The 25,450-nt window shown below is 41.1% G+C and overlaps 1 protein-coding gene across 1 annotated transcript in view; it reads right to left on the minus strand.

Moving 5' to 3' along the window:
• Positions 1 to 2,821: 2,821 nt before the first annotated feature.
• Positions 2,822 to 25,450, minus strand: part of LOC128943522 (zinc finger protein 420-like) — a gene marked incomplete at its 5' end in the record, with an annotated part of 40,525 nt that continues 17,896 nt past the window's right edge. Inside the window, one exon of the mRNA XM_054286440.1 lies at positions 2,822 to 3,873. Within this exon, the coding sequence (XP_054142415.1) occupies positions 2,822 to 3,873 (1,052 nt within the window). The remainder of the gene's footprint in view (positions 3,874 to 25,450) is intronic.

Here is a 25,450-nt window from a genome sequence, read left to right on the forward strand (position 1 = left end):
GGTGACCCTACCATTGTCCCTGCTGGCCATCCTGGTGGCTGTGCTGGCTCTGCCATGGTCCCCACTGGCCATCCTGTCCAATCACTGTCCCTGTTGGCCATTCTGGTGGCCCCAATGGTCCTGCTATCATCCATGCTGGTGGCCACAGTGTCCCCCCATTGTCCCTGGTGCAGACAGACCAGCGAGTACATCCTGCTGCTCACCAAGGTGGGGCTGGGGTGGTGGCCATGGGGCATGAAAGTGGTCAAGAGAGTGGTGGTGGCCATGGAAGGATTGGCCATAGAGGCCAGTAGGATGCTGGTGGCCATGGGAGGCTTGGGCATAGACTGGTGGCCACAGGGGAACAGTGGTGGCCATGGGCAGCACTGACCATAGAGCTGGTGGCCAGTGGGATGGTGGTGCCATAGGGTGGTGGCCATGGATGGGATTTGGCCCCAGGTGGCCACAGACTGGTGGCCCCAGTGGCCCGTGGCTCCTCTTGCCCCTGCAGGATGAGAATGGCCGCACCCTATCGGATGAGGACATCGCGGCTGAGGCTGACACTTTCATGTTTGAGGGTGAGCACGAGCTCACAGGTGCCATTGGGGAGGAGCCACTCCAGTGTCCCCTCACTCACCCAGTGTCCCCACAGGCCATGACACCATGGCCTGGCATGGCTCTTCTACAACCTGGCCGGCCATCCTGAGCACCAGGAGCGATGCCACCAGCAGGTCCAGGAGCTCCTGGCTGGCCGGGACACTGCGGACATTGAATGGTGAGACGTCCCCAGGGCCACCCTGGTCATGTGGCTCGGGGACACAGTGCCACCCCCGCTTGTCCCCAGGGACGACCTGTCCCAGCTGCCCTTCACCACCATGTGCATCAAGGAGAGCCTGCGGCTGCACCCTCCTGTCACTGCTGTGTCCCGGCGCTGCACCGAGGACATCCCCCTGTGTGATGGCTGTGTCATCCCCAAGGGTATGGCATGGCCAGGGTGTCCCCAGTGTCACCACCCACCCTCATCTGCTGTCCCTAAAGTGGCCATTCCCATCCCACCAGGGGTCATCTGCCTGATGAGCATCTACGGGACCCACCACAACCCAGACCTCTGGCCCAAGGCTGAGGTAGGGTCATCCTATGAGGTGTCCCTGTCACCATGGTGGTGACAGCTGTGTCCCCTCAGTGTGACTGTGTCGGTGTCACCCCAGGTGTTCAGTCCTCTAAGGTTCAGTCTGGAGAACAGCAAGGAACGGTCCCCGTCGTCCTTCGTCCCCTTCTCTGCTGGCCCCAGGTATGTGCTGGAGTGGGGACAGGAGTGTCCCCAAATGTCACCCCTGTCCCTGGCTGGGTTCACAGTTGGGTGACAATGGGGAGGAGCAGGGAATAAATGGTAGCATGAAAGGGACAGCATCATGGTGGTGGTGGGGATGTGTTGTCCTTGGCCATGGGACACCCCATGGCATGGACACGTCAACCCATGGACTTGTCTCTAGGCCAGTTGTGTCACCATCCATGGCCATGTCCCCCATGTCCTCCTCCATGGCCATAGAGCCCCATGTCACCATCTCTATCTGTGACACCCCCCATGCCCAATATCGCCATCCACGGCCATGTCCTTGTCCCCATCCCCACCATATCCCCACCATATCCCCATCCAGGTCCTTGTCCCCATCCCCACCACATCCCCACCCAGATCCTTGTCCCCATCCCTACCATGTCCCCACCCATGTCCCACAATGTCACCATGTGTGTGTGAGTTAAATGTCTTTATATTTACCCCAATGTTGGGTGAAGGATAATGAAAAATGAAAGAAAATAAAGGCCAAAATAAAAGCATTTACATGTCCATGCTGGCTGAGTATCCGTGTGCCTGGGCGGGTAGAAAGGACCTTTTCTAGAAAGATTTCCACTCCATTGTCTCCAAAATCCTGGGTTTGGCCCCAGTCAATCACCATTTGGCTGTGGAAGATGCTGGTGGGCCAGAGAGAATTAGAATCATGGAACGATTCAGGTTGGAAAAGACCTCCAACACCATTTGGAATTCTAGATGCCACCCGAAAAATGATAGGATGCAAAAGATGAGACTTTTTTGGGGTCGAAAGTAAAAAACTGTGCTGTCCCCTGTGAAATTCTGATGTCTGTTTGCATCCCAATGGATTTTTCTCTGGCCGTGTCCAAGTGCCCAAGGGGAGCCAGGAAGACGTGGAGACCACCAGCCAGGTGTCTTCCCAACATGGATCACCAGGACCATGGATGACCAAGTCTCTGCACAGCGAGGGTCACTGTGGACCATCCAGTGGGGGTCCCCAATGGGGGATGGAGTTGAAGCAGCGCTCAAAGCTCTTCCTGTCACTGCAGGACACAAAACAACACGAGCGCACACACTGCTGCTCTCAAGGGGAAGAAAAGGGAAGTTTATTTCCTGACTCCAACATTTATAATTTTCTAAAAGCGACCGTGGATTGGAGGGTGAAAGTGCCACCTCTCCAATGACACTGGACAAACCAACAGTCCATCAAATTTTTCTTCTTCTATAAAAGAATGCCAAACAAGAAGTTATTTACAGAAAGTGTTTGAGAAAGTTTGCTACAAGAATGTAAACATTAGAAGGCTCAGAAAATCTTTAAAAATCAAGGTAACACTCTTCCTGCACACAGGGCACCTGTTGGGCATCCCTTACTGCTGCCTCCCTTGGTGCTGGGTCACGGCAGAGTTCTGGGAGAAGCTCTTCCCACATTTGGGACACTGTCAGGGCCTCTCCCCAGTGTGGATCCGCTGGTGGGTGACGAGGGTGGAGTTTTTCTAAAAGCCCTTCCCTGCAGTCAGGGCAGCAGAAGGGCCTCTATTCTGTGTGAATCTGCTGATTGAGGAGATGGTATCGGCTCTGAAACCTGTCCCCACACTCAGAACACTCATAGGGTCCCTCCCCAGTGTGGATCCTCTGGTGGGCAATCAGCTTAGAGTTCTGACAGAAGCTTTTCCCACATTCCCCGCACTTGTAGGGCCTCTCCCCGGTGTGGATCCTCTGGTGGACACTCAGGCCGGAGGGGTCGATGAAGCTTTTCCCACATTCCCTGCACTTATAGGGCCTCTCCCCAGTGTGGATCCTCTGGTGGGCATTCAGATGGCAGCTCTGCCTAAAGCTTTTCCCACATTCCCTGCACTTGTAGGGCCTCTCCCCAGTGTGGATCCTCTGGTGCAGAATCAGGCTGGAGTTCTCAATGAAGCTCTTCCCACACTCTGAGCACGTGTAGGGGCACTCCCCAGTGTGCATTGTCTGGTGGATGATCAGGCGGGAGCTGTCACGGAAGCCCTTCCCACACTCCCCACACACAAAGGGTCGTATCCCAGTGTGGATCATCTGGTGGAGTTTCAGGCTGGAGCTCCTCCTGAACCCTTTCCCACATTCTCCACATTTATAGGGCCATTCATTGGTGTGGATCCTCTGGTGGGCGATCAGGTTGGAGTTGATCCTGAAGCTCTTCCCACATTCCCCACACTTGTGGGGCCGTTCATTGGTGTGGATCCTCTGGTGGACGATCAGGTGGGAGCTGATCCTGAAGCTCTTCCCACATTCCCCACACTTGTGGGGCCGTTCATTGGTGTGGATCCTCTGGTGGGCGATCAGGTTGGAGTTGATCCTGAACCCTTTCCCACATTCCCCACACTTGTGGGGCCGTTCATTGGTGTGGATCCTCTGGTGGACGATCAGGTGGGAGCTGATCCTGAAGCTCTTCCCACATTCCCCACACTCATAGGGCCGTTCCCCGGTGTGGGTCCTCTGGTGGATGAGCAGGTGGTCGCTCCTGCCGAAACTCTTCCCACATTCCAAGCACTGGTGGGGCTTCTTGCCATCATCAAGCTGCTCATGGACCACCACCTCAGCGCTCTGGCCAGATCTCTGGCTGCCTTCCTGGCTCAGGCTGAGTCTTTCCTCCTCGGAGCACCCTGGGCTGGGTTTGCAGCCCCTCCTCCTGTGGGATCTCCGGGGCTTTTCCGCCCCGGTGGATTCCTGTGCCCTGGAGCCACTCAAAACGGCCTCTGCCACGAGGTTCTGCTGTGGGGATTTGTCCTCCCTGGTCTCCATCCTCAGCTCCTTCCCTGGGGGAGGAAGGACAAGAAGAGGATGGGATTTGCCTCCGTGCCACAGGGAAGGGGAAGGAGATCCCCCCAGTGCATCCCTGGCTGGACAGCATCAGCAGTGGGGCTGTGCTGCAGCTGGGGCCGTGCTGGGCTGGGAGATGGAGCAGGACAGAGGGGAAAAGGGGCACTGACTTCCTCCTCACCTGCCTCAGTGCCCTGGGGCATCTTCCTCTTCCTCACAGCCTTCTCCATCCAGATGAGGTTTGGGAATGGGAAATCCTGATTTGGGGGAAAAACAAGATGTGAGTGCATTGCCTTCGGAGGTCCCACTGGGCAAGTCCATCTCTAGAAGTCACCGGGTGTCTGGCGGCCAGAAATACCTCCAAAAATCAAGGAGTCCAAAAACCTCTCCCAGGAGTTCCCTGTTTCCAGTGTCCTCACTTTGGGGTTATGGGGGTCCCTCTTCTCAGAGCTGCTGGGGGGGCTGTGGGTCCTGGGCATTCCCCCTCTCCCGGGTCCTGCTCAGACATGATGAGGGGGTTTTGGGGTGTCCCAGGGGTCACCCTCCCCTGATTCTGTGGAAATTGTTTTTGTGATTTGTGCCAATTGGCAATGGAATCAGCAAATGCTTCTATCTGCTGTGTCCAAAACAGACACAAAGAAAGGTTTTGAAACTTTCTGACCAAACAGCCAAAAAAAGCATCAAAATCAAAGAAGTATAGTAGAGCAAAAGAGATGAGGTAGCAAGATGACTGATGCTTAGAACAAATTAGAGGAAGTTGGGGTAAAGCTAAGAGATATTGCAACAAAGCAATTAAAAGCTTATGTATAATAAAAAGCTTGATGTACTTGACAAAATCATGTAGCAGACACCAGTGTAAGGCCTCCCTCCAGACAACCACAAGGATAGGAATCAAGGACAACCTAGAAATATTATGAAATTACTGCTCCCAGCTTATTGATATTTGCTAATTTGGACTAACCAAGCACATTGGAAAATGCTTTGTAGGCTTAAAAACAGTATATATACTTTACTGAACTGTGTGTGCTGTGAGTGGAGCAGTGACTCCCCGGCCACCCAGCGCTGCTTGCTTGCTTTAAAATAAAAGGTATAGAAATAAAATTTGGATTGACCATGGAAATTTTATATCAGGTGTTCCAGGGTCCCCTTTCCCCAGCATCCCTCCACTCCAGGCACTCAATGCTTCCCCTGCTCCCCTTTGCATTCCTGAGATATCCAAAAATATTCCCTCATCAAATGAATTAAAAATACCTCTCTCAGCGACACCAAAATATATTTGGGACTCAACTCCTGTGAAAAACGCCAATCACTTGTTTTTAAAATTTTAAAAGTTTAATAGTAATAAAATAGTTCTACAAATACTAATACAATTAGAGTAATAATAATTTGGACAATTTGAATTAGGACAATACAAGACAACAAATATAAAGAGTTACGGATGACTGGGTACCTTTTTCTGGGCAGCACGAGCGCGAAAAAGGACACCCATTAGCAAAGGATTAACCCTTAAAAGCAATAACCCGTTGCACATTCATACACCTCATACATGATGCATAAATTCCATTCAAACACAGGATTCTGTCTGGCCATCATCAACCTCTTCCCTCTAATCCTAACAGCCCCTTTGAGGTGGGAAGAAGTTCGTTTCTTCTGATAAGAGAGCAATAAATTCTTTTCTCTAAAAGATTTAGGTGTCCTGTGGCTGCTATCTGGTGTGAGTGCCTCATTCCTTTCTTTAAAAAATCCCCACTAACATAGTTCTTCTTTTAACTGCAAAAGTTACCTTTTAATTACAAGACTACATTTATTATTAAACTGTTAATACAGCACTACTAATCAATACATCAAAATACATATGGTAAATGTGAAAATGCCTGTATTTTATGATTGGCTTTTTGCAAATATTAAAATGAATATTATATGTGTTGTGTTAGAAAGTAATGCTGTATTAATTCTCTTAAGTACCGTGTTAAATATAGTTTTAGGTTATAAAAATTGTTAACACAGAAACAATGCTATGTAGGATACTTTTTTAAAGAAAGGACTTGCAGCAAGATAGCAGCCACAGGACACCTAAATCTTTCAGAGAAAAAGAATTTATTGCTCTCTTATCAGAAGAAACGAACTTCTTCCCGCCTCGAAGGCGCTGTTAGGATTCAGAGGAAGAAGCTGACACTGACCAGAACCACAGAATCCCGTGTTTGAATGTTTGAATGGAATTTATGCATCATCTATGAGGTGTATGAATATGCAATGGGCTATTGTTTTTAAGGGTTAATCTTCGTTAGCGGGGGTCCTTTTTTGGGCTTGTGCTGCCCAGAAAAAGGTACCCAGATGTCCGTAACTCTTTATATTTGTTGTCTTGTATTGTCCTAATTCAAATTGTCCAAATTATTATTACTCTAATTGTATTAATATTTGTAGAACTATTTTATTACTATTAAACTTTTAAAATTTTAAAAACAAGTGATTGCCATTTTTCACACACCATGTTTGCTTAAAACAATGCTTGCTTATTTCGAATACAATACCTGCTTGTAAGTCTTAAAACACAATGCACTGAGCTCCATTCTTAAGCTTCAACTTTCCTAATATCTTGCTAAATAAACTTTCTGCAGCTTAGAGAGCTATTCAGACAAGCGTTAATATACAGGCCATTGTTCTATTTGCCTTTGCTTTTTCTACAGTTTAAACAATTTTTCTGCTGACCTATCTCATGGCTGTGCTCTACTCACAGTTCTGCTGTCTCTGAGGCCTGCCTTTTGCAGCTTTCCCAAAAGACTCTGATTCTATGGATTCCCACAGTAAATATCTGCATAGACCCATACAATACGCACTTTTCACAACTCCGGAATCGGCAAGGTCCAAACCCCAGCAGAATCCCCCTCTTCCCCCCCCAAAAACCCTCCCGGAGCTGCCGCTTCCCCTCGGCGCTCACCTGCAGGACGCGGGACAATGCGATGCTGCCGGGCCCAGCCGAGCTGCGGGCTCGCCGTGGAACCCCGCAATGCTCCTTGCCCTGCTGCTGCTCCTCCTCGGGCTGCTCCCCTTCGTGCTGCTCCTGTTCCTGCTCCTCCCCTTCCCCTCTCCCTCCCCTTCCTCCCGCTCCAAGCCCGGATCCCCCTTTCGCACCCCCTGTGCCCCACGGCCGCAGCAGCGCCGGCTCTGGGGTGTTGGGGAAGATGAAACAGGAAAGCCTTACAAATATGATTGTCTGGCAAAAGATTTTGAGAATATGGAAACTATAAGCGAGATTGAAATGAAAGCAAGCTATGAGATCCCTCAGTTACTGAACAACGGGAAAACAACGGTGTGGCCGCTGAAAGTAACCCCCTTTTGATGGAACAATTCCCTCTGCTTGCAGGCAGGTCCCAGGGTCAGAGCAGCCCCTACTGAAGGGGTCCACAGAGGAGTTTTTAGGGTTTAAAATGTAGCACAGGATGGTAATGTAATGATTCTTACAGGTGGTATGGAAATGCTGTAGGATTTGTATCTTGTACTAGATTGCTTAGTGAGAATCAGAATATTCAACACAGAAGATTTATTATATTGTAATGGGAACTTTGCTGTTTTAGCTCTTACCTCTCTTACTCTTGCTCTTACCTCTTGTCTCTTAGCTCTTGCCTTAGATGCTCTTATCCCTTTTACTCTCTTACGCTTTTACTCTCTTACCTTCTCATCCTCTCTTCCCCCTCCTCTCTCGGGCCTGCTCCAGCTGTGGCTGCAGCTCCCAGCAGGGCCCTGCACCCAGGCCCTTTGCAATAAACCCCAAATCCCAGCAGGGCCCTGCAGCCAGGCCCTTTGCAATAAACCCCAAATCCCAAAAGGCCCCTGCAGCCAGGCCCTTTGCAATAAACCCCAAATCCCAGCAGGGCCCTGCAGCCAGGCCCTTTGCAATAAACCCCAAATCCCAGCAGGGCCCTGCAGCCAGGCCCTTTGCAATAAACCCCAAGTTCCACGACCTGGCTGCAGAGATCTCTCATCTCCGTCCATCCCGACCGTGCTACCCCCATCAATCCTACACTGGGGTAGGTGGGGGAAACCCCCAGAGTCCCCAGTGATGGGCAGGGGGCTCAGGGCTTGGGGATTAAGATGTACTTGTAATTTTGTTGTTATGTCTAGGCTCTGAAGCAGGGTTTGTCATTGTTGTGGAAGCAAGATTTGTCAGGACGCAGGACATCCCTCTGGCTGTCCTGAGCAGCCCAGACCCCTGCCAGGGGGCTCAGAGACCCTGGCACAGAGCCCAAAATGCCCCTGTGGTTTTGATTATGACCCATGGAGCAAATTACCAATCTGGTATGAAGATCAGCAAGCCACAACACTTTATGTAGCATATTGGTGAAGTTATTACAGGATGGAAAAGTAGATTTTAGGGTTTTTGGTATGGGGGTTCAGTAGGAAGATGGAGGGAACTGGGTGTGTCCAGCTTTCTCCTTCTTCTTGGCCTCCCTCTTCTGCTGTGATGTTGGCACTTACCAATTGGTTTAGAGTAGAAGCTCACTGTCTAACATAGGTGATAGGTATTGGAAAGTAATTGTAAACATTGTATATGTCGTTTTTAGTATAAAGACATAATACTGCCCTGGGGGAGGCAGAGTGCTTGGAACTGTCTTGCTGAGCTCACCTTGGCAGGACAGGAGAAAATTTTTTATAGGTAAGATAAAATAAACAACCTTGAGACTGAGAAATGAAGAGCCCCGACTCCTTCTTCAAGCACCAGACTGGGAGAAGTGACTTTGGAACTTTTCTCAGGGTCACTCTGACCAGCCAGAGATCCTGACAAAGATTAACCAAGGATTAATACAGAAATAGATGTTCTAATCTATCCTTGCACTTCTGCTGGTCCCTAGGAAGGCTGGTGGGTGATTTCTGTCTGTGTTCAAATATTTAACGCAACAACAAATAGTCCCACACTTTATATTTCAGATAAACAATTTAATGGCATCTTAACATTGGTTTCACAATCTTATAATGTGCATATTTTACTCCTTGTGAAGCTGAAATCTTTTTAAATACAAGTAATTCTACAGAAATTTTAGAAGTTTCGAAACCATTTTAACATACTGAAAACAAAATAGTCTAAAAAGACAGGTCTAACAGCCATTAAAATGCAGGAAAAAGCAAGAGGACTTCAGGTAAAAGAATATTCATTTAACAGCTACATTTCTTCCACTTAGTATTTATGTGTTAAGAAAAACAGAGTAAATGTAAAAGAACAGAAGTTCTTTGAAACCAGAATTTCTAATGCCAGAAACAGCTTTGAAACAACTTTCTGTGTAGTTCTACTTATTTCCAAATTTAAAATTGGCTAATTTGTGTCCCAACATTTTGAAGCACAAGGGAGGAAAGGTGGAAGATGCTCTGCAGGGGTTGCAGTTATAGATCTATAAAGTTTATATGTGTAAAGGAATGAACACAGTATTAAACACATTTAGTATGACAGAAAAATGCAACAAAGCACCAACTCTGAGAGAAAAACAGCCCTGCAAGCAATGCCAGGGCCCTGGGCATTTCTGCATTTTAAGCAAAGAGCTTTACAGCATCTTTAATTTTCCTTTTCCTGTCCATTGTGGAGAGCGCAGTCCAGCCTGCCTCGCGCATCCTCCTCATGGTTTTGAGTTTCAGAGCAGAGCCTGGAGATTTCACACTGCATGGAGCTGGGCTCTGGGAAGGAAAATAAAGCCATCCTTTCGTTTCTGTAAACAATCTGATTAACTGCTTGGTTTAATCTTAGGAAAGGCTAACATACCTTTTTTGGTGCTGTGGAATGTAACTGTGAAGCTTGTGGATAATCTTTGTACAAATTTTTAAATGTTTCTTCTTCCGAGACTATGCTCTATATGATTAAAAGTTGAAAGTTAAATTAAAAGTTACTTAGTCACATTATATTAAAATTACTTTTTCTTTCTGCCTAAGGATATTAAATTATGAAAAAGAAAAGTTGTCATTATGAGGCATAACAGTTCAATAAAAAGAATGTTAATTATGTACATACAACTACAATTCCAGAAAGAACCAATAAATTAAAAATATACATAAATATTGGCTGGAATGTGGAAGCCCAAACTCTTTATTTCCATTCTCAGCCCCAGCAGTGAGCACAAAGAGCTGCTCAGCCCACGATTTGTTCTCTGGCTCTTACCAGGAGGTCAGTGTGCTCAGAGCTGTCTGACTCAGTGTCCAGCTGCACAAGCACTTTCTGCTTTTTCCTGCTGCTCTGCCCTGCAGGCAGGTTTGTGCTTCTTCCACTCTGCATTTTATCCCTTGGAGGAGTCTTTATAACATATGTCTGGGAAAGAAAATGTTTCTATTTTTAGATTATATTTTATGGGGTAAGTATGGAATCTAAAGCCAAACTCAGGACCCAGTTTACAGTCTGAGTGTCCAAGAATTCACCTGAGAGAAATGGTGGAACTCTGATCTTTCCATCCAGAGATGGAGCAAAGACCCAAACAAAGTGGGGTGGGGTGGAAATATCATTTTTTATATTATTTTTGTTGCCAAATGAGGAGAATGAAGGGGAAGCTATGGAAGAGCTGAGTTTCATGGCACATTGTATTTAAGTTCTCCGTGTTTATCTGCAGAAATTCAGGTTATTCTGAACTGCAGCCACTACATTGGACTCTATCAAACATCAAAGAAAATGGGAACAAACAAAACTGCAGGAAAAGGCTTTCAAAGAAAGATTGGTAGCTACATCAAGATTGGTGTTTCTTAAAATAGTCTTTTCACTAGAAGTGAAACTGAGAAGCATTGAATGGTCCAGTGCAGTCCTTTTTTAGACAGATAACCTCAAAATGGTGCTGGATTCCATTGTTCCAATGTGAAAACCACAAGTGAACTCCTGACAGGGAAGAAGGGTCAGTTCTGCAGTCAGGACTACTTTGATACTTTGACCATTTTTACAGCTAAATCAGCTTTTTTCTTTTCCATAGAGGAAAAGGCCTTTACAAATGGACACTTTTAAGACTATGTAAACTAATTCTAGAGACATAAAAAAATCAACAACTGAGCAAGAAAAATTACACACTGGGAGCCCTTCCAGAAACTGCTGTCTAATATCTCCATGGAATGGTGTGACCCTTTAAAATCCCTTCTTATCCCAGGGGGAAAAAAAGAATCATCTACAGAGAAGTAAGAAATACAGGCAGAAAAATGCAACAAGAAAAATTCACTGTTAGGAGTTACAAAACTTTAATGTTGGACTGCCCAAGGGGCTTCCTGTACTGAAGAAGACTTTTTTTTTTTTTTTTTAGGAATATAATTTAGAGAGTTTCTATTTTTTACATGAATAGATTCACTGCATAGATCTAAACAAGGTTTAGGAGTCCCAGGAACATCAATTTGTATTTTCTATAATTTCAAATTTTAAGTCTAAAGCATTCTACTGTCTTTTGTTGAATGGAAATAAATTATCATGGCACTTCAATTGATTCTACACATATAAATACTACCAAATTCTAAAAGCAATAAAAAAGTTAAAGTTACCTTGTGTTTCTTTTCACTTTCAGGAATCACACTGCCAGAGTGCTCTTTTACAAGATTCTCCTACAAAAGAGTTATGTGACAGCAAGGAAATATTGATTTGAATTCAGTTGTTAAAAATCTTCTTGGTCTAATTACAGAGCACATATATATATATATATACATATATATATATAATCTTTGTAGCAGTCTGTGATTATATATATATATACACATATATATATATAATCACAGACTGCTACAAAGTTCACACAAAAATATGACCAGGTTTGGTACAACCCCAGCATTCAAAAGTCACTGAAAAACCCCTTCAGTTTAGGGAACTTTTTTGCTTTAGCTAGTTAAAATTAACTAAAATCAAGGAGAGTTTTGTTTTGTTGTTTGTTTATTTATATGTAATCTATAATCACAGACTGTTACAAAGTTCACACAAATCTATGACCAGATTTAGCACAACCCCAGCATTCCAAAGTCACTGTTTTTCTGTTCAGTTTCATTTCTTACCCAACTCCTCCCACAGCACAAGCCCAGGCCACACCTCTCACCCCCACTGCTCAGGGAATAAAAAACTCCACCTTTTCTTCCATTTCTGCTCTCAGCTGTTCCTTAAGGGAGGACAGTTCCCTTTTCAAACATGACAGCTCATTTTCCTACAAACCATTAAACAAAGGAGAGGGTTAACTCTGCACAGCCCAGAAAAAGGAAAACAGTGCCAAGTGAGGCAGTAATTAACAGGGACACTCATTAGATACACAAGATAATTCTATGTGCTTTTCAGCCCTATACTTGAAGCTTTGCTTTAGCTTGTTTAACAAAGACTGAAGCACTGCAAGAAACAGGTACTTGATCAGAAGTGTTCAAGGTAATACCTTAAAACCCTTGGGAGAGCAGGGGTGAGAGGGCACAATCTAAATATTTAAAACAAAAGTTTCCTATTCAAAGTGGGAAGTCAGAACATGACCCACTACCTGGAGGAGCAGACACAAACACACTGCTACTGCAATTTATTTTTAGAAACATTTTGAGTTTTTAATGCCCAGAATAAGATCTGTTGCAGCAGGTTGGGTGGGACTGCTGCGGGTAAAAATTAAAAGCACACTGGAAGAGTTTCCAGAGAATGTCTCTGGTGGGAAGACCCCAGAGCACAGCAGGAAAAGAAACTCTCTAAGCAAATTGAAAAAAGATCTTTAGAAGTCACAAACTGACTGAAGATCACATCTTTTGTCTCTCTGTGCTGTCGGTGGGCAAGAGGGAGGGATTGGGAAAAAAGGTGTTTTAACGATTTTTAAAATTCTTATTACTCACTTTTAATTCTATTAATAATTTTTTATACTATTTATTTTGAATCTGCTTTACCCTCAAAGTGTTTTTCTCCTAATCCTTATCTCAACTCAGTCCTTGAATTTTTCTTTCCCCTCCTCTGCTCAACAATAGCAGGGAAAAATGAGTGAATGTTTTTTTGTGTGTGCCTGGCACTTAGCCAGTATAAAACCACTACACAAGGACATCAGCCCCTTCACTGAATTATTGACCATTGCAAAGTGCTCCTTACCAGTGCCCTTTCTGATGAGAACTGCTTTTGCTGTTTCATTTTATATGCTTTTAACTCTGCATCTTTTTCTTCAACCATTTTATCATATTCATTCTGTGGTAAAAAAACCAAACCAACAACAAACTCAAAACATGTGACTAAATGTTGCAATATAGAGTTATCCAGTCTTAAAACATCATTTTTTCAAACCAGGCTCTTAAGATTCATAAAGAAAAGATTCATTGATGCTTCTGCAGAAACTGTAAAACAGGAAATGCTCAATTCAAGTATTATTTTGTGGACGGGCAGAGAGTGCTTTATTTCTGTGCAGCAATATGTGCTCAGCACTAAGAGCCAGCTGTGCCATCTTTATTAATGTAGCTGCTAAAGATATTGCAAAATGAGGAATAGAAAGGTAAACTAAAATGTGTCAGGCTAAACTGCTGACAGTCACTAGGTAACCTCTGAGAAAGAGGCCAAACTGATACTGAAAAATATTGCATTCAGATGGTATCAAAGGAAGCCTGAATTGAAAAAAAAATCTAAAAATCCCAGAAGTTTAGATGAATGGAATGTATCTGCCCATAGGAATGTGTTCATATTCTTCAAATGAATTTGATTTTAGATGATGCAAAGTCCAGCATGTGTTCAGCTTCCTTTTCCCAGACTCAGGCCTGTTTCTGCTTTTGAAAGGTCATTAACATGGTGTCACAAGTTATAAACATGGTATTGACATGGTATCACCCATTGCAAACCACAGCAAGCAGGAAAATCTCTGACCTTGTGCTTTTCCATCAGTGCCATCATCTCAGTTATCTTGTGCTGACATCTGGCATCAGTTTCTCTCTGTATCATTGCAGTTTCATCACAAAGCAACCTCATCTTTTCTACCTGTCAGTAATAAATTGCATTTCATTCATCAACATAACAATATATTTCTTTTAAATCTCAATTTCTTCTTCCCCCTGTGGGTGCAAAGTTTGCAGTCCCACTTGGGCTTTATTTGCTTTTAAGATCCCTTTCAAATCCCTCATCTTTTCTGCAGATTGTTAAAATGGGCAAGATCAAAGGTACAGCCATGGCAGGCAAGCTCACTGCAAACCAAAAGGCCATTTCAAGCCCTCTGCCCTAACATTTCTTAGCATTGCCATCAAAAAAGTGTGGGCGGAAAAATCCTAATGTGGGAGACGTTATAATTTAATTTAATTGTGCTGACTTTATACCAAGGGTGGAATTTCTTTGAACTATATCGTGAAAGAAGGAATTTTTAATGGAGTTCTCATTGTCAAAGACATATTCAAATATTTCAACCTAAGCACCTAATGTACTAAAGCTTTGCTCACAGGCATACAAAACAAGTTCCATTTATGTTGATAAGACTGAAATATGAGCAAGGACTCTGGAAATTAAAGCTTCAGAACAACATTTTAAACTAAAAAAAAATAAATTGCAGTAAAAATTAACACCTCTCACCTCTTCGCGAAGTTTATTTTCATTTACTTTTCTTATTTCTATGTCTTTTTGATAGATGTCAACTTCTTCCTTATGTTGCTTGTTCATATTTTCCATTTCTAACTGCAATTTATTCACCTTTGGAGAAATCAGAATTGCTGCTGTTATTTGTTTAGGAATTACTATGTTGATTATTTTTTCTTACCTCTTATTTTTGAGCACAAACACTGTTACTTTTCAGGTATATGATTCAAGTGGTTCCTATTTAAAAGTTCAGGGTTTTTTTTAATAAAGAGTTGAACTTTGGCCTGAAGTGAGTTAGAAAATATTCAAAGGAACAATGGCAACAGCACAATGGGGAAGACTGCCCTAAGCAGTCACCCTAAATGCTGTGAATGCCTTGGAAAAAAAACAAATACAGATGGAGATTTTATTCCCTCTCTTGTAAATCTGTATCAGATTTTCACAGGTTTTATGGTACATTTTCTCCCAGCTGTGCATTTTGACTACAGTTTTTCCTTTTAAGTTTTTCATATGAATATCCTCAAAAAAGTCCACTTTTCTTCAAGTGCAGTACCCAAAGCTGGACACAATATTCTCATCAGAGGGATTGCCACTGAAGAACACATTTAAAGAACAGCCTAAAAAGAGTAATATATTTATATATATATTTCTTTTAAATGCTTTTCTGTTACAATGAGGTTGCTGAACCCTGTTCAGTCCACTATCAACAAAAGAAAACAAAAAGGAACAGATTGGAAACATCATTAATTGCAATGTGAATCCATCTCTTAAATGTCCAATAGTCAGTGCCCAATGATTAAAAATGGAAGCATCTTCTAAAAACTATGAGCTCATTCCTGCAAAGTCTGGATCCTAGATCCATAAACCAGCTCAGAATGTATAACAAGTATTATCATTACCTACACTGGAAGTTAAAAACACTCACCTCATCTTCTACACGATGTTATTTAAACCTACCTTCCCTTCATAAGTATTGCTTTTCTTGCTTTCTGCAGTAATTTTCTTTTTCAGCACCCTATTCTGTTGAAATAAAACAAAACAAGCACTGTACCTTAATAAGTTAATAGAATTATGTCATGGTTTAACTGCATCAAGATATTCCAGCTTTCATCAGGCAAATAACTCTTTGTTGTGCAGCTCAGGTTCCAGAACAATTCTTCAAACAAATGAATGTTCAGCTAATTTCTGTGATAATTACTGTTTCTTCACGACCTTAAGAAAGGCTCCTCCTGAGCAGCAGCAGGGAATAACAAATGAGGTGCAGAATGGGAATTAAAACTAAGATGCTGCTGACAGAAGGTGTCAAGATGTCATGACCAAAAATACAAGTTATTTATTTTTACAGTGAAGTTACTACAGTTTGTGCCAGTGCAGAATTCTTTTCTACTAGTGGTAACTGAGATACTCATACACGTACATAAATAACACTATGCACTAAATGAAAAAGAGTAGAAGTTTATTAAAGATATTATTTTTGTAATTGCTCTTTTCAAATTAAGGCTCATTTAACAAATCAAGTGATCCCTAAGATGACTCTCTAATTTGCTCAGGGTTAGGATAAGAAAGGAAAATGTTTAAGTTACATAGGTGTATCTAAAGACATCACAGCAGACAAAAACCTGCTGGAAAGGCAACCCAAAGTATAATGTGTTTATGTATTTGTGACATTTAAAATCTCTACACACCTCCTGCTGCAACTCTTCAATGCATTTGGTTTTATTTTCCATCTGTTTCTTTAAATTATTCATCTGAAAGAGATATTTCAGACATGAGTTAGTAAGTTCTACAAATGACTCCCTATGTGAGCAATTCCTGTAGATGTTCTCAAACCTGCCCTTGCACCAGTCTGGTTTGTTCCAATGGGACTGAAACACCAGCTGCCGTGTCAGAATAATCAGAGTTTTAGCCATAAAGTACCACAAGATGTTAATTAATAGCAGTGAACCAGTTCCTTAGTGGTTATGGAGTTAAGAAAGAAGAAGAAAAAAACCCCAAGATCTTCACAATTTAAAAAATGCACTTGCATGAAGTTCCCTACATCCATGAAAAAATGAATTTTCCCAATTATTTTCTAGAATCTTCAATGGCTTTTCCTTTCTTGAAATTTCATTTTCAGTTCTCTTAACCTGAAATTAAATTGTAAATCTTTGACTTTTACAATGAAATTTTGAAATTTGCTAAAAACCCCAGGTTGCTTTGAACCAATAGAAAGAAAAGTAAAAATGTTTGAATCTATTTCAGCTCAAACTCACACTACATATGAAAAGCTAATCCAGAGCCCATCCATCACTGAGTGGGTATATGAAAAAACAGAAAAGCAGGTTCTCTGTTTGCCTGAAAACAAACAAATCTTTAATATTAAACTTCCAGCACAGAGTGAACATCCCAGTGACTGTGCTTGTCTTTTGAAATACCAGGGCTCACATGGGGACACACAAGGGCACAGCTGGCAGCAGCTGGGAAAGAAGAAACCTCTGGCAGAGATCACATCCCCCAGGCAGAGCTTTGCAGAAAAAATCCCAACAAAGATTTTACATTGAATGCTGCCCTGCAGGTTCTGTAAGATATTTTCATGACACAGGACATACATTTTCTTCTCTTTCATCCAGTGTACTTTTCATCTCTTCACCTGTCTTTGCCATTTTCTCCTTCAAAGACTCCAGTTCATTTCTAAGTGCCAAATTAACAAGCATTAGTAAATATGTCCTTATTGCCTTTAACTTATTTTCAGTACTTCTAATAAACCCATATTTTATTTTCTGAAAAGAGCTGCTAATGTTGATGGGAACTTCACATAAGCTGCTCAATGAAAATGTTCTTAAAATGCAGCAACAGGCTCAGTAAGTCAATATGTGAACTGTCCATACTTCTTGTAAGTAGGAAAAGATGTTCCAGGAGCCCAAGGAAAATACATCCTGACCTGGACTATTGCAATGCAGCTGTGAAACATGGGAGCTGCCTGTCTGTTGAACTGGGGATACAGAGAGTAACTCTGATCCAGTTTTGCCTTGTCACATTTCATCCATAACCTTCAGCTTCCATTTGAATTTCCTTCACACCTGAGATGTCTAATGCAAAACAAGACAGCTCCTACTATGGAATACAAAATGATGGCAAACATTGTTCCTGCAGCAATTGGTATTTCTATCTGAGAAAATTTCTACTTGGCCAACAGCAATTCTGAATAGTTTCTGTTTAGCTATGTAATCTAAAAAAACATTAATCAAAAAATCCCAGAAAGCAACATTTGAACACAACTAACTATTTGAGTCTACTTCCTTTAGCAATATCAGTTATTAATATTTGGTTTTACTTGCCTTAGCTGGCTATTTGCCTCTTCTAGATTTTCAACTAACTGCTTTGTATTGTCTTCTTTTTTCTTACTATCCTAAATAAAGACCCATGTGTCAGCAAAGAAATAAAATTCAAAGTGACTTCTTAAAAAATTCAAAGCCATCCAAAGCACACAGACCTGCCTTGTTCACAAGTGTAAATACACTTCCTTTCCAATTCAAACACAAAAAAATTTGCTCAGGTACTTTACAGATCCAAGTCATGTTGCAGCTCATCATCTAATTTGTAAAACGGAGTCATTTGCCAAATTGAGTGTTGTCCTTTCAAGAAAGCTGGAAGTTTACAACTTGCCTCTTGTTGTTCTTGCAGCTTCTGGAGTTCTGCAGCCACAGCATTTTTCTCTTGTGCTGTTTGTTCTTTCTCTAGTGAAAGCTTACTGAGATACACTGTTAGCTGTTCATTCTTTAACCTAATTTAAAACAAATGGCCAAGAGGAATAAGAAGATGCATTTTGAAATCTCCTTTTAAATTAAAAATACCCATTATCAAGTGTTATTCCATGCTGAAAGAAGTCCAGGCCTTTATCTACAAATATAAGCTTTGCAGCAGAGTCAGAGAGATGTAAGAAGGTGACAGAAGAAGGAAAGAAAATCAGAGTCAACTTTTATATATATATAATGGTTAGTGAAGATTATGTATTTTAAAGCAAGATTAACAATGAATTCAGAAACTTTCTCTTCTTGTTAAATAAGTGAAAGAACAACTACATATGCCATAGAATACACATAAATAGAGAAAGTGGAATTTAGAAATGTAAGCATATAATTAATGGCATATATGTGGTTCAAAACTTTCATTAGAAAACAATCATAGTTCATTTCACTGTGGATTAAAGCAACTTCTATATTACACCAAAACTAATTCAATATTCTATTTTCAAAATGGTCATACGCCTCTTGTTCAAGATCTGTTTTCAGAGTCACAAGCTGCTTTAAATAATCTTGTTCCTTCTTAGCTGTTCTTGTCAGCTGTGCTTTCAAACCATGGAATTCTTTCTGCAAAATGAAAAGGAAGAGTTTTGAGTTCCCATGTGCAAACTCCAACTGCTGGAGGTCATCAGACATGAACTCAGAGCACAAGGCTTTCAGAAGAACCCAACAACATCCATGCCATGGATTATCCAGATTGGATCTTTCCAGTCTCTGCTGGGATCTGGAAGCGGTGTGATATAGTGAACTGTGACACCAGTGCTGTTCATGTCTGTCCTCTGCTGTGAGTTTCATTACCTGGGCTGCAAAATTCGGGTGGGACCCTGCTCTGGGTGCTGTTTCTTATGTATAAACTTGTATCCAAGTCATGATGTGCAACTTCACTATTTCTAAAAACATGTAACTGTTGCCTTTCTTCAGACCTCTCTCATTTGGAGAGCATTTTCATTTCTCTCTCCAAATGTTTCTCTCTCTGCAAATTTTCTGTACTAGCCTCAAGATTCTTCTTCAGTAAAAGTGCTCCAATTTACCCATTTTAGAAAATGAGTGAAACTCAGTTCAGAACACTCAATGCACAGATTATAACAACAAGCAGACACAGTAAAATGCACACCTGATTTCAGACTATCTTAACTTTAGTTGATATGGATTCTTGTTAGGCTTGTAAATATAAAATCATAATGAAAATAAACCTCTGTTAAGAGTGTATTTCATATAGCTTAGACTTCTGTGACAGAAAATGGGCCTGTGTCACAGCACAGCAGGGTTCACAGAGGCCAGAGCTAATTACCTTCCTGGAAGGAAGAAAAAATGGGAAAACTTTATATCCAGAGGGAGTGGCATTTGAATGGGCATGAACAAAGAAGGAAATAACCAAAAACCTTGAGAAGGAAAACCAAAAACATGGGAGACAAGAAAAACCAAAAGCACAGGAGACAAGAAAAACAGAGGCAATAAAGAATTCTTCAAAGAAAACACTGAAATTGTGTGTGAGAAAGTTTAGTAGAAATGTTAAGGCAGACTAGATGGAATTTACTTATGACATTTAAGATAATTACAAAGCAAGAGGAATTTCATATGAAGAGCAAATGCCATGGGATTAATAAAATGAACATTTACCAGAGTTTCTGACAGCTCTTCAAGTTGCACTTCTTTATCACATTTTACTTTAGCCATCTCTTCTACAGCACAAGGAATGTAAAATTAATGGAACATAAATGATTTTTCATATTTAGCAGGCAGTATAAAACATTTCCCCTTTTGCAATACCCAGTTCTCAAAACTTGTTGGATTAAGTTAAGAAACTGAAAAGCTCATTTATGACTTAATCTAAATGTAGACTTGAGAAAATGATTCAGACATTAGCAAATCTATATCTGAAGAGAAACTGAATATTTATCTTAAATAAAATTTAGAGCCTATTATGTTTTCCACAAATATAGCTTCAAGTAAACCATGGACTGTAAGACTAGAGTATTCTCCAAGCATTGATGCACCTGCATTGTTCCAGAAAAAAAATACGAACTGCTGAAGGTATCACATAGATATGCTGGGAAAGGAAACCAGTTGTTACTAACTTCCAAATGGTTTCTATGTGCACATTCACAATTCTGGGATTTTCTGCAAGTTCTCAACAGCAAGGCAGAGCTCTTACTCTGGGGACTATGGAGCACATCCCTAGAAAGCACAGGATGTCAAATTGATGATATTTAAAGACAACCCCTGCCAGCATCATTCCACTTCCAGCATGGGGAGGGTCACAGAAACCTCCATGGGAGGTTTTGTCTCTGCTGCACAAGTCACTCCTGGCACCTGCAGTGCTGCTGCTCTGAGCTGCAAACCAAAATTACCGCCAGAAGAATTCATGCATGAATGGTCTGACTATTGGAGCTGTGCACAGCACTGCCCTGTGGCTGCTGCCAGCACCAATGACCCCCAAAGAAAAGGGATCGGCTGAGTAAAAATAAATCCAGGCATTCCTGACAGGTACAGGCACTGTAAAATCATTTCTCCAGCTACTAGAGACAGTCCATTTCCAGAAAAGAGCAGAAAACATTTTTATTACTGCCCAGCTCATTTTCTGCCTTTCTACAAGCCTTACCCAGTTCAGCAGATTTATTCTGGAGCTCCAAGATAAGCAGCTTTGAATCATCTTCAGATTTCTTTAATCTAAGGAAATGGTAAATGAAAAATCCCAAATGTAGGGTACAAAGCACTGCATTTGAAACTTACAGGACAATAAGACAAAGTCTTAGCACAAGCACTTTAAGAACATTTATCTTTGAACAGGCAGGTGATAGATCTGCCTGCAACACACATCAAATTTCACTTTTAAAACCTCAGAACAGTAGACATAAAAGTAAACAAATATATACCTACAGAAATCTGTATTTCTTAAAGACAGAATTATGAAAGTTGGAGGAGGCAAAAGATTACTTTTTATACAGTATCAACTATCACAAACAAAAAAAATACATTAAATTCTCTGCATTTAGACCACTGTGTGAAAAAAATTTCAGCTTCATTTCCAATTGTTATTGATTTTGTCATAGACTGCAACCTGTAAGATCACTCTTGGAATTTAAACTCATTAATTTACCTATTTTGTTCTTCTTGCAGCAAGCTTTTCAAATTGGCAACAGAAGTCTCAAACTCCTCCGTCAGGGCTGCAAGCAAAGCCTTCATTTTTTTACATTCTTCCTCCTGCTCTTCCTTTTCTCCAGTGACCTGAATTAATGTTTTCACTGTAGTCTGGAATTCAGTTTCCAAGTTCTTTTGAGTAGCCTTCAAGACATGATATCATTTCTAAACATGTTTTGCAACAAAGAGCTACAGCTGTTTCATGTCTAAAGTATCCATAATTACTTATGCAAATACTCATCTAGTCAATTTCTACTGTAAAACTATAAGCAAGGGGTACCTCTGCCTTTTGCAATGAAATTTTAGCCTCTTCCAGCTCTGCCCTCAAATGTTCTTTACTGCCCTGGGACTCCTTTAACATTTCTTCATTATGTACTAAACAAAAAAAGATGTTTATATTTTTAAAATAGGATATTTACTAAAAAATGCTGCTAAAAATGGAAAATTACATACATTTAAAGAATTTAACAGAGACCAATGGTACTGACATCATATACTATAAAATAATAAATGAAATTAAAATATAGATGGCTTAAAAATATTGAAAATCAAGTTCTGAAAAGTAAGTTTCCTCAGTGACATGTGCCTGATGGTACATTTGCAAAACTGAAGCAACATATTTTCCCCTTGCAATTTTCAAGAGCTCTCAATGCTTGACTCCCCCTAAAAACTGCCCTGCCAGTCCTGCTCCCACATGAGCAGCTCCTGCTCCAAACAAAAATAAGGCCTTCAAGGCCCCAAAATTCTGCTGCCAACCAGCAACAGAATAAGACTATCATGGCCCTGTTTCCTATGCTTCTATAAACAATTACATATAATAAATAAAGATTCATAAACAATTACATTTCAATTCTATAAACAATTACATTTAAACACAGCAGGCAGAACTCTTACATTTTGCTTCCATTAAGTCAGCAATCTTATTTTGTGACGTCTGCAGCTGAGCCTTGATGTCTTTTATGACATCATCTTTTTCATCTCTCTGTATGGTAAGAGCTGAAATCTAGAAAAATGCAAGAAATATCATCATGAAGTCTGGAGAAGGGACAGATATTAATTTTCATTTGTACCCAGGTATGATAAGCAGACATTTTGCTGTCATTCAAGTTAGATTAGATAGATTAGATTAGATTAGATAGATAGATAAGATTAGATAGATAGATAGATAGATAGATAGATAGATAGATAGATAGATAATATTTGGCTAGATATAATCTTAGCCAAATATTGATCAAGTCACATTACTCTAAACAAAAAAGTTCTCCAATTCAAAATCAAACCATAAATTCCAGTAGACTAAAGGGACTGAAACACCACTAAACTTAGAAGAATTTGACTTAAATGCAGCTTCAGATGTTATTTTGTCTTTTTTACTAATACCCAGAAACACTTCTTGGCTCTTGCATTGCCCCATTAGTTCCAAATAAAGCTCTACATCTTAGATGGCAAAATGAGCAAACCTGCTTTTCCTTTTGACTGACTTCCAGTCTGCATTCTTTTTCAAACTTGTCCACTTTTTCTGCTTCTTCTTTTACTTTGGAGATACAGTAACATCCATAGTTAACATTCTAGCTGAAATAAACTCCAAGCTCAATACAACTTCCAGTTTAAGGTTGCCTGGAATTGTACAGCTGTACCATTTGTTTCCCAAGAGTAATTGTTGACGCAATGTTTGATTTTATAATGAAAATACAAACAGAAAAGAGCATGTGAGAATGAAACAGGAACATAGCAGGCTATACATACAGAGAGAGAGCATTTAGCTAAAGTTTCTGTAGCTATACACTCGTGCATTATCATTTAAATAAACAAACTATGGGAAGTAAGTATTGATCTCTAGACTGTACTTCACATACAAAACTTCAATTTTGAGTGACTGTTTGAGAAATGAAGTTCCAGCTTTGGCCCAGTAGAACAGCAACAGAAGGGGCCAGGCAGTGACCAAAGGCAGCAGGAATAAAAGAAGGGTCCCAGTGTCTCAGTGTGAGCTGCTCACCATTCCAGCACTTCACATCTGGCTGCCCTGACACTTCATGTGTAACACAAGCTATGAAGTACAAAACTGAGCCAGCTACATAAACTCAATAAACAGAATTCTCACATTTGAAACTCATTTCCAATCTGTCGTTCTCTGCTTGCACACGAAGCTCTTCAAATGCCACCGTCATTCTCTAAAAACAAAATTTAATATTTGAAGTTCAATACTGGAAACCCTGGAACTTCTCCAGGGGCTGCTGCCCACCTCAGCCATTCTGAGGAACCAGCAGGGAGGTGAAACAGAGCCCAGAAAAAAGCCAGAAGCTGTGGCAGTGACCCAGCACTAAGCACACATCACCCAGATCACAGGGATCTACATCCCACACACTGCTGCACCTTCTCCATTTAATGTGCTTTATAGAACGCAAAAATCACTCTTGAAAAGGGATTGAAAACCCAACTTCATGTATCACACATGACATGATACCCACACATGATGGACACAAACAGTATCCCAACATAAACATGGAACTCAGCTCAGCTCACATAACTCACATTCCTTTCATCAAGCTTGCTCACTTACTTCTACGTTGCTGTGAAGTTCCTCATGCAATTGTATTGTTGCTTCCTTTTCCTGTTCATCTATCAAAGCAAGAACATATAAGAAAGCTTTTCTTTTGAACAAGAATGCCAGCTGCCCAAGTCATAATTTTTAATCAGCATAATGAATTAACAAAGGAATTATCAGCTCCATTCTTACTAAATAAGTCATTGTGAAACATGGTGCCAAAAGTTACAGAATCTAGGGAAAATATGTATTTCATTGAAACATTAAGCAAGCTCAACTTTTAAATTTCCTTCCCAAGATATTTTTTGCTGTGAAAAGTGTAATTCTGGATCAGTTTATGCGACCATATTAATTATTATAGTATTAATGCTGTTGAAAAATAATGTATCAAAACTGTTAGTATTTATAAACTGTAATCTAGGGTTTAGCACTTAATTTCTTCCTATCAGCAGATGCTGATAGAGCATCTGAACTGTCATTATAAAATTGCAACACTCCATGTCCATATTTCCCTTCTTTCCTTTCACTTTTGTAATTGATACTATTTTTTCCTAAGAAAACAATTAAAAAGAGAACAGTAAAAGAAACAGCTATCAAAAAAGAACAGTACATCTATATACAAGGATTTCTAGAATTAAGGCTAAAAAGAAATAGACACTTCTTAAGTATCCAGGATCAAGTTAGTAAATGATAATGATTATAATAACAATTCTAAATTGCATATAAAGTAAAATTCCCAATCAATAACATATTTTAAAACCTCAAGAATTTAAACTTCATTAAGTTATCCAACTGTCTTGGCTTGTTCAGTTTCATGAGAAGAATTCCAGTTACTCATTATACCTTGGGGTTCGGACCTTTTTTCCCCACAAATGTGTGATGGCTGAAAACAGGAAAGGTCAGCTCTGGAAATTTGTTACAGAGTGCTGGGAATTCAGAGTAGATTCTACTGCCTAAAACCAGGCATGAAGTGTCACTTCTCATGTCTGAATACATTCCCAGAGTGTGGCTGGGACTGCAAAGCTTCAATGGGCTGAGCAGCCTTGGGGAGCCCTGCCCTGCTCTGCAGTGGCTCCAGTGCCAGTCAGGGCTGTGGGCACTGCCTCAAACCTGGAGCACTGTTTGGGCACCCAAGGAGCTCCCAGGCTGGCAACCTTGCAGCAAACAATCTCACTGCCTTCAAAAGCCCTCTGCATTCAGCATTACAAACCACAAATCTGTTAGACCTGGGGCTTCACTTCCAATTTTGTGAGCTTAAAATTCACTTCTCATTCTGAGAGCCACATCCAGTCGATCTCAACTGGAGAACTTTTCTGAACAGTACGAGAAATTTCTTCTTCTTGCTTCTGTTTGTGAATTCAGACAAGCTAGAAGTACATTTATCTGATAAATAAAAACTAAAAAAG

Source organism: Melozone crissalis, unplaced genomic scaffold (assembly GCF_028551555.1).
Source record: "Melozone crissalis strain CALT ecotype California unplaced genomic scaffold, PUWL_Pcris_2 ptg000046l_1, whole genome shotgun sequence".
Classification (NCBI taxonomy): domain Eukaryota; kingdom Metazoa; phylum Chordata; class Aves; order Passeriformes; family Passerellidae; genus Melozone; species Melozone crissalis.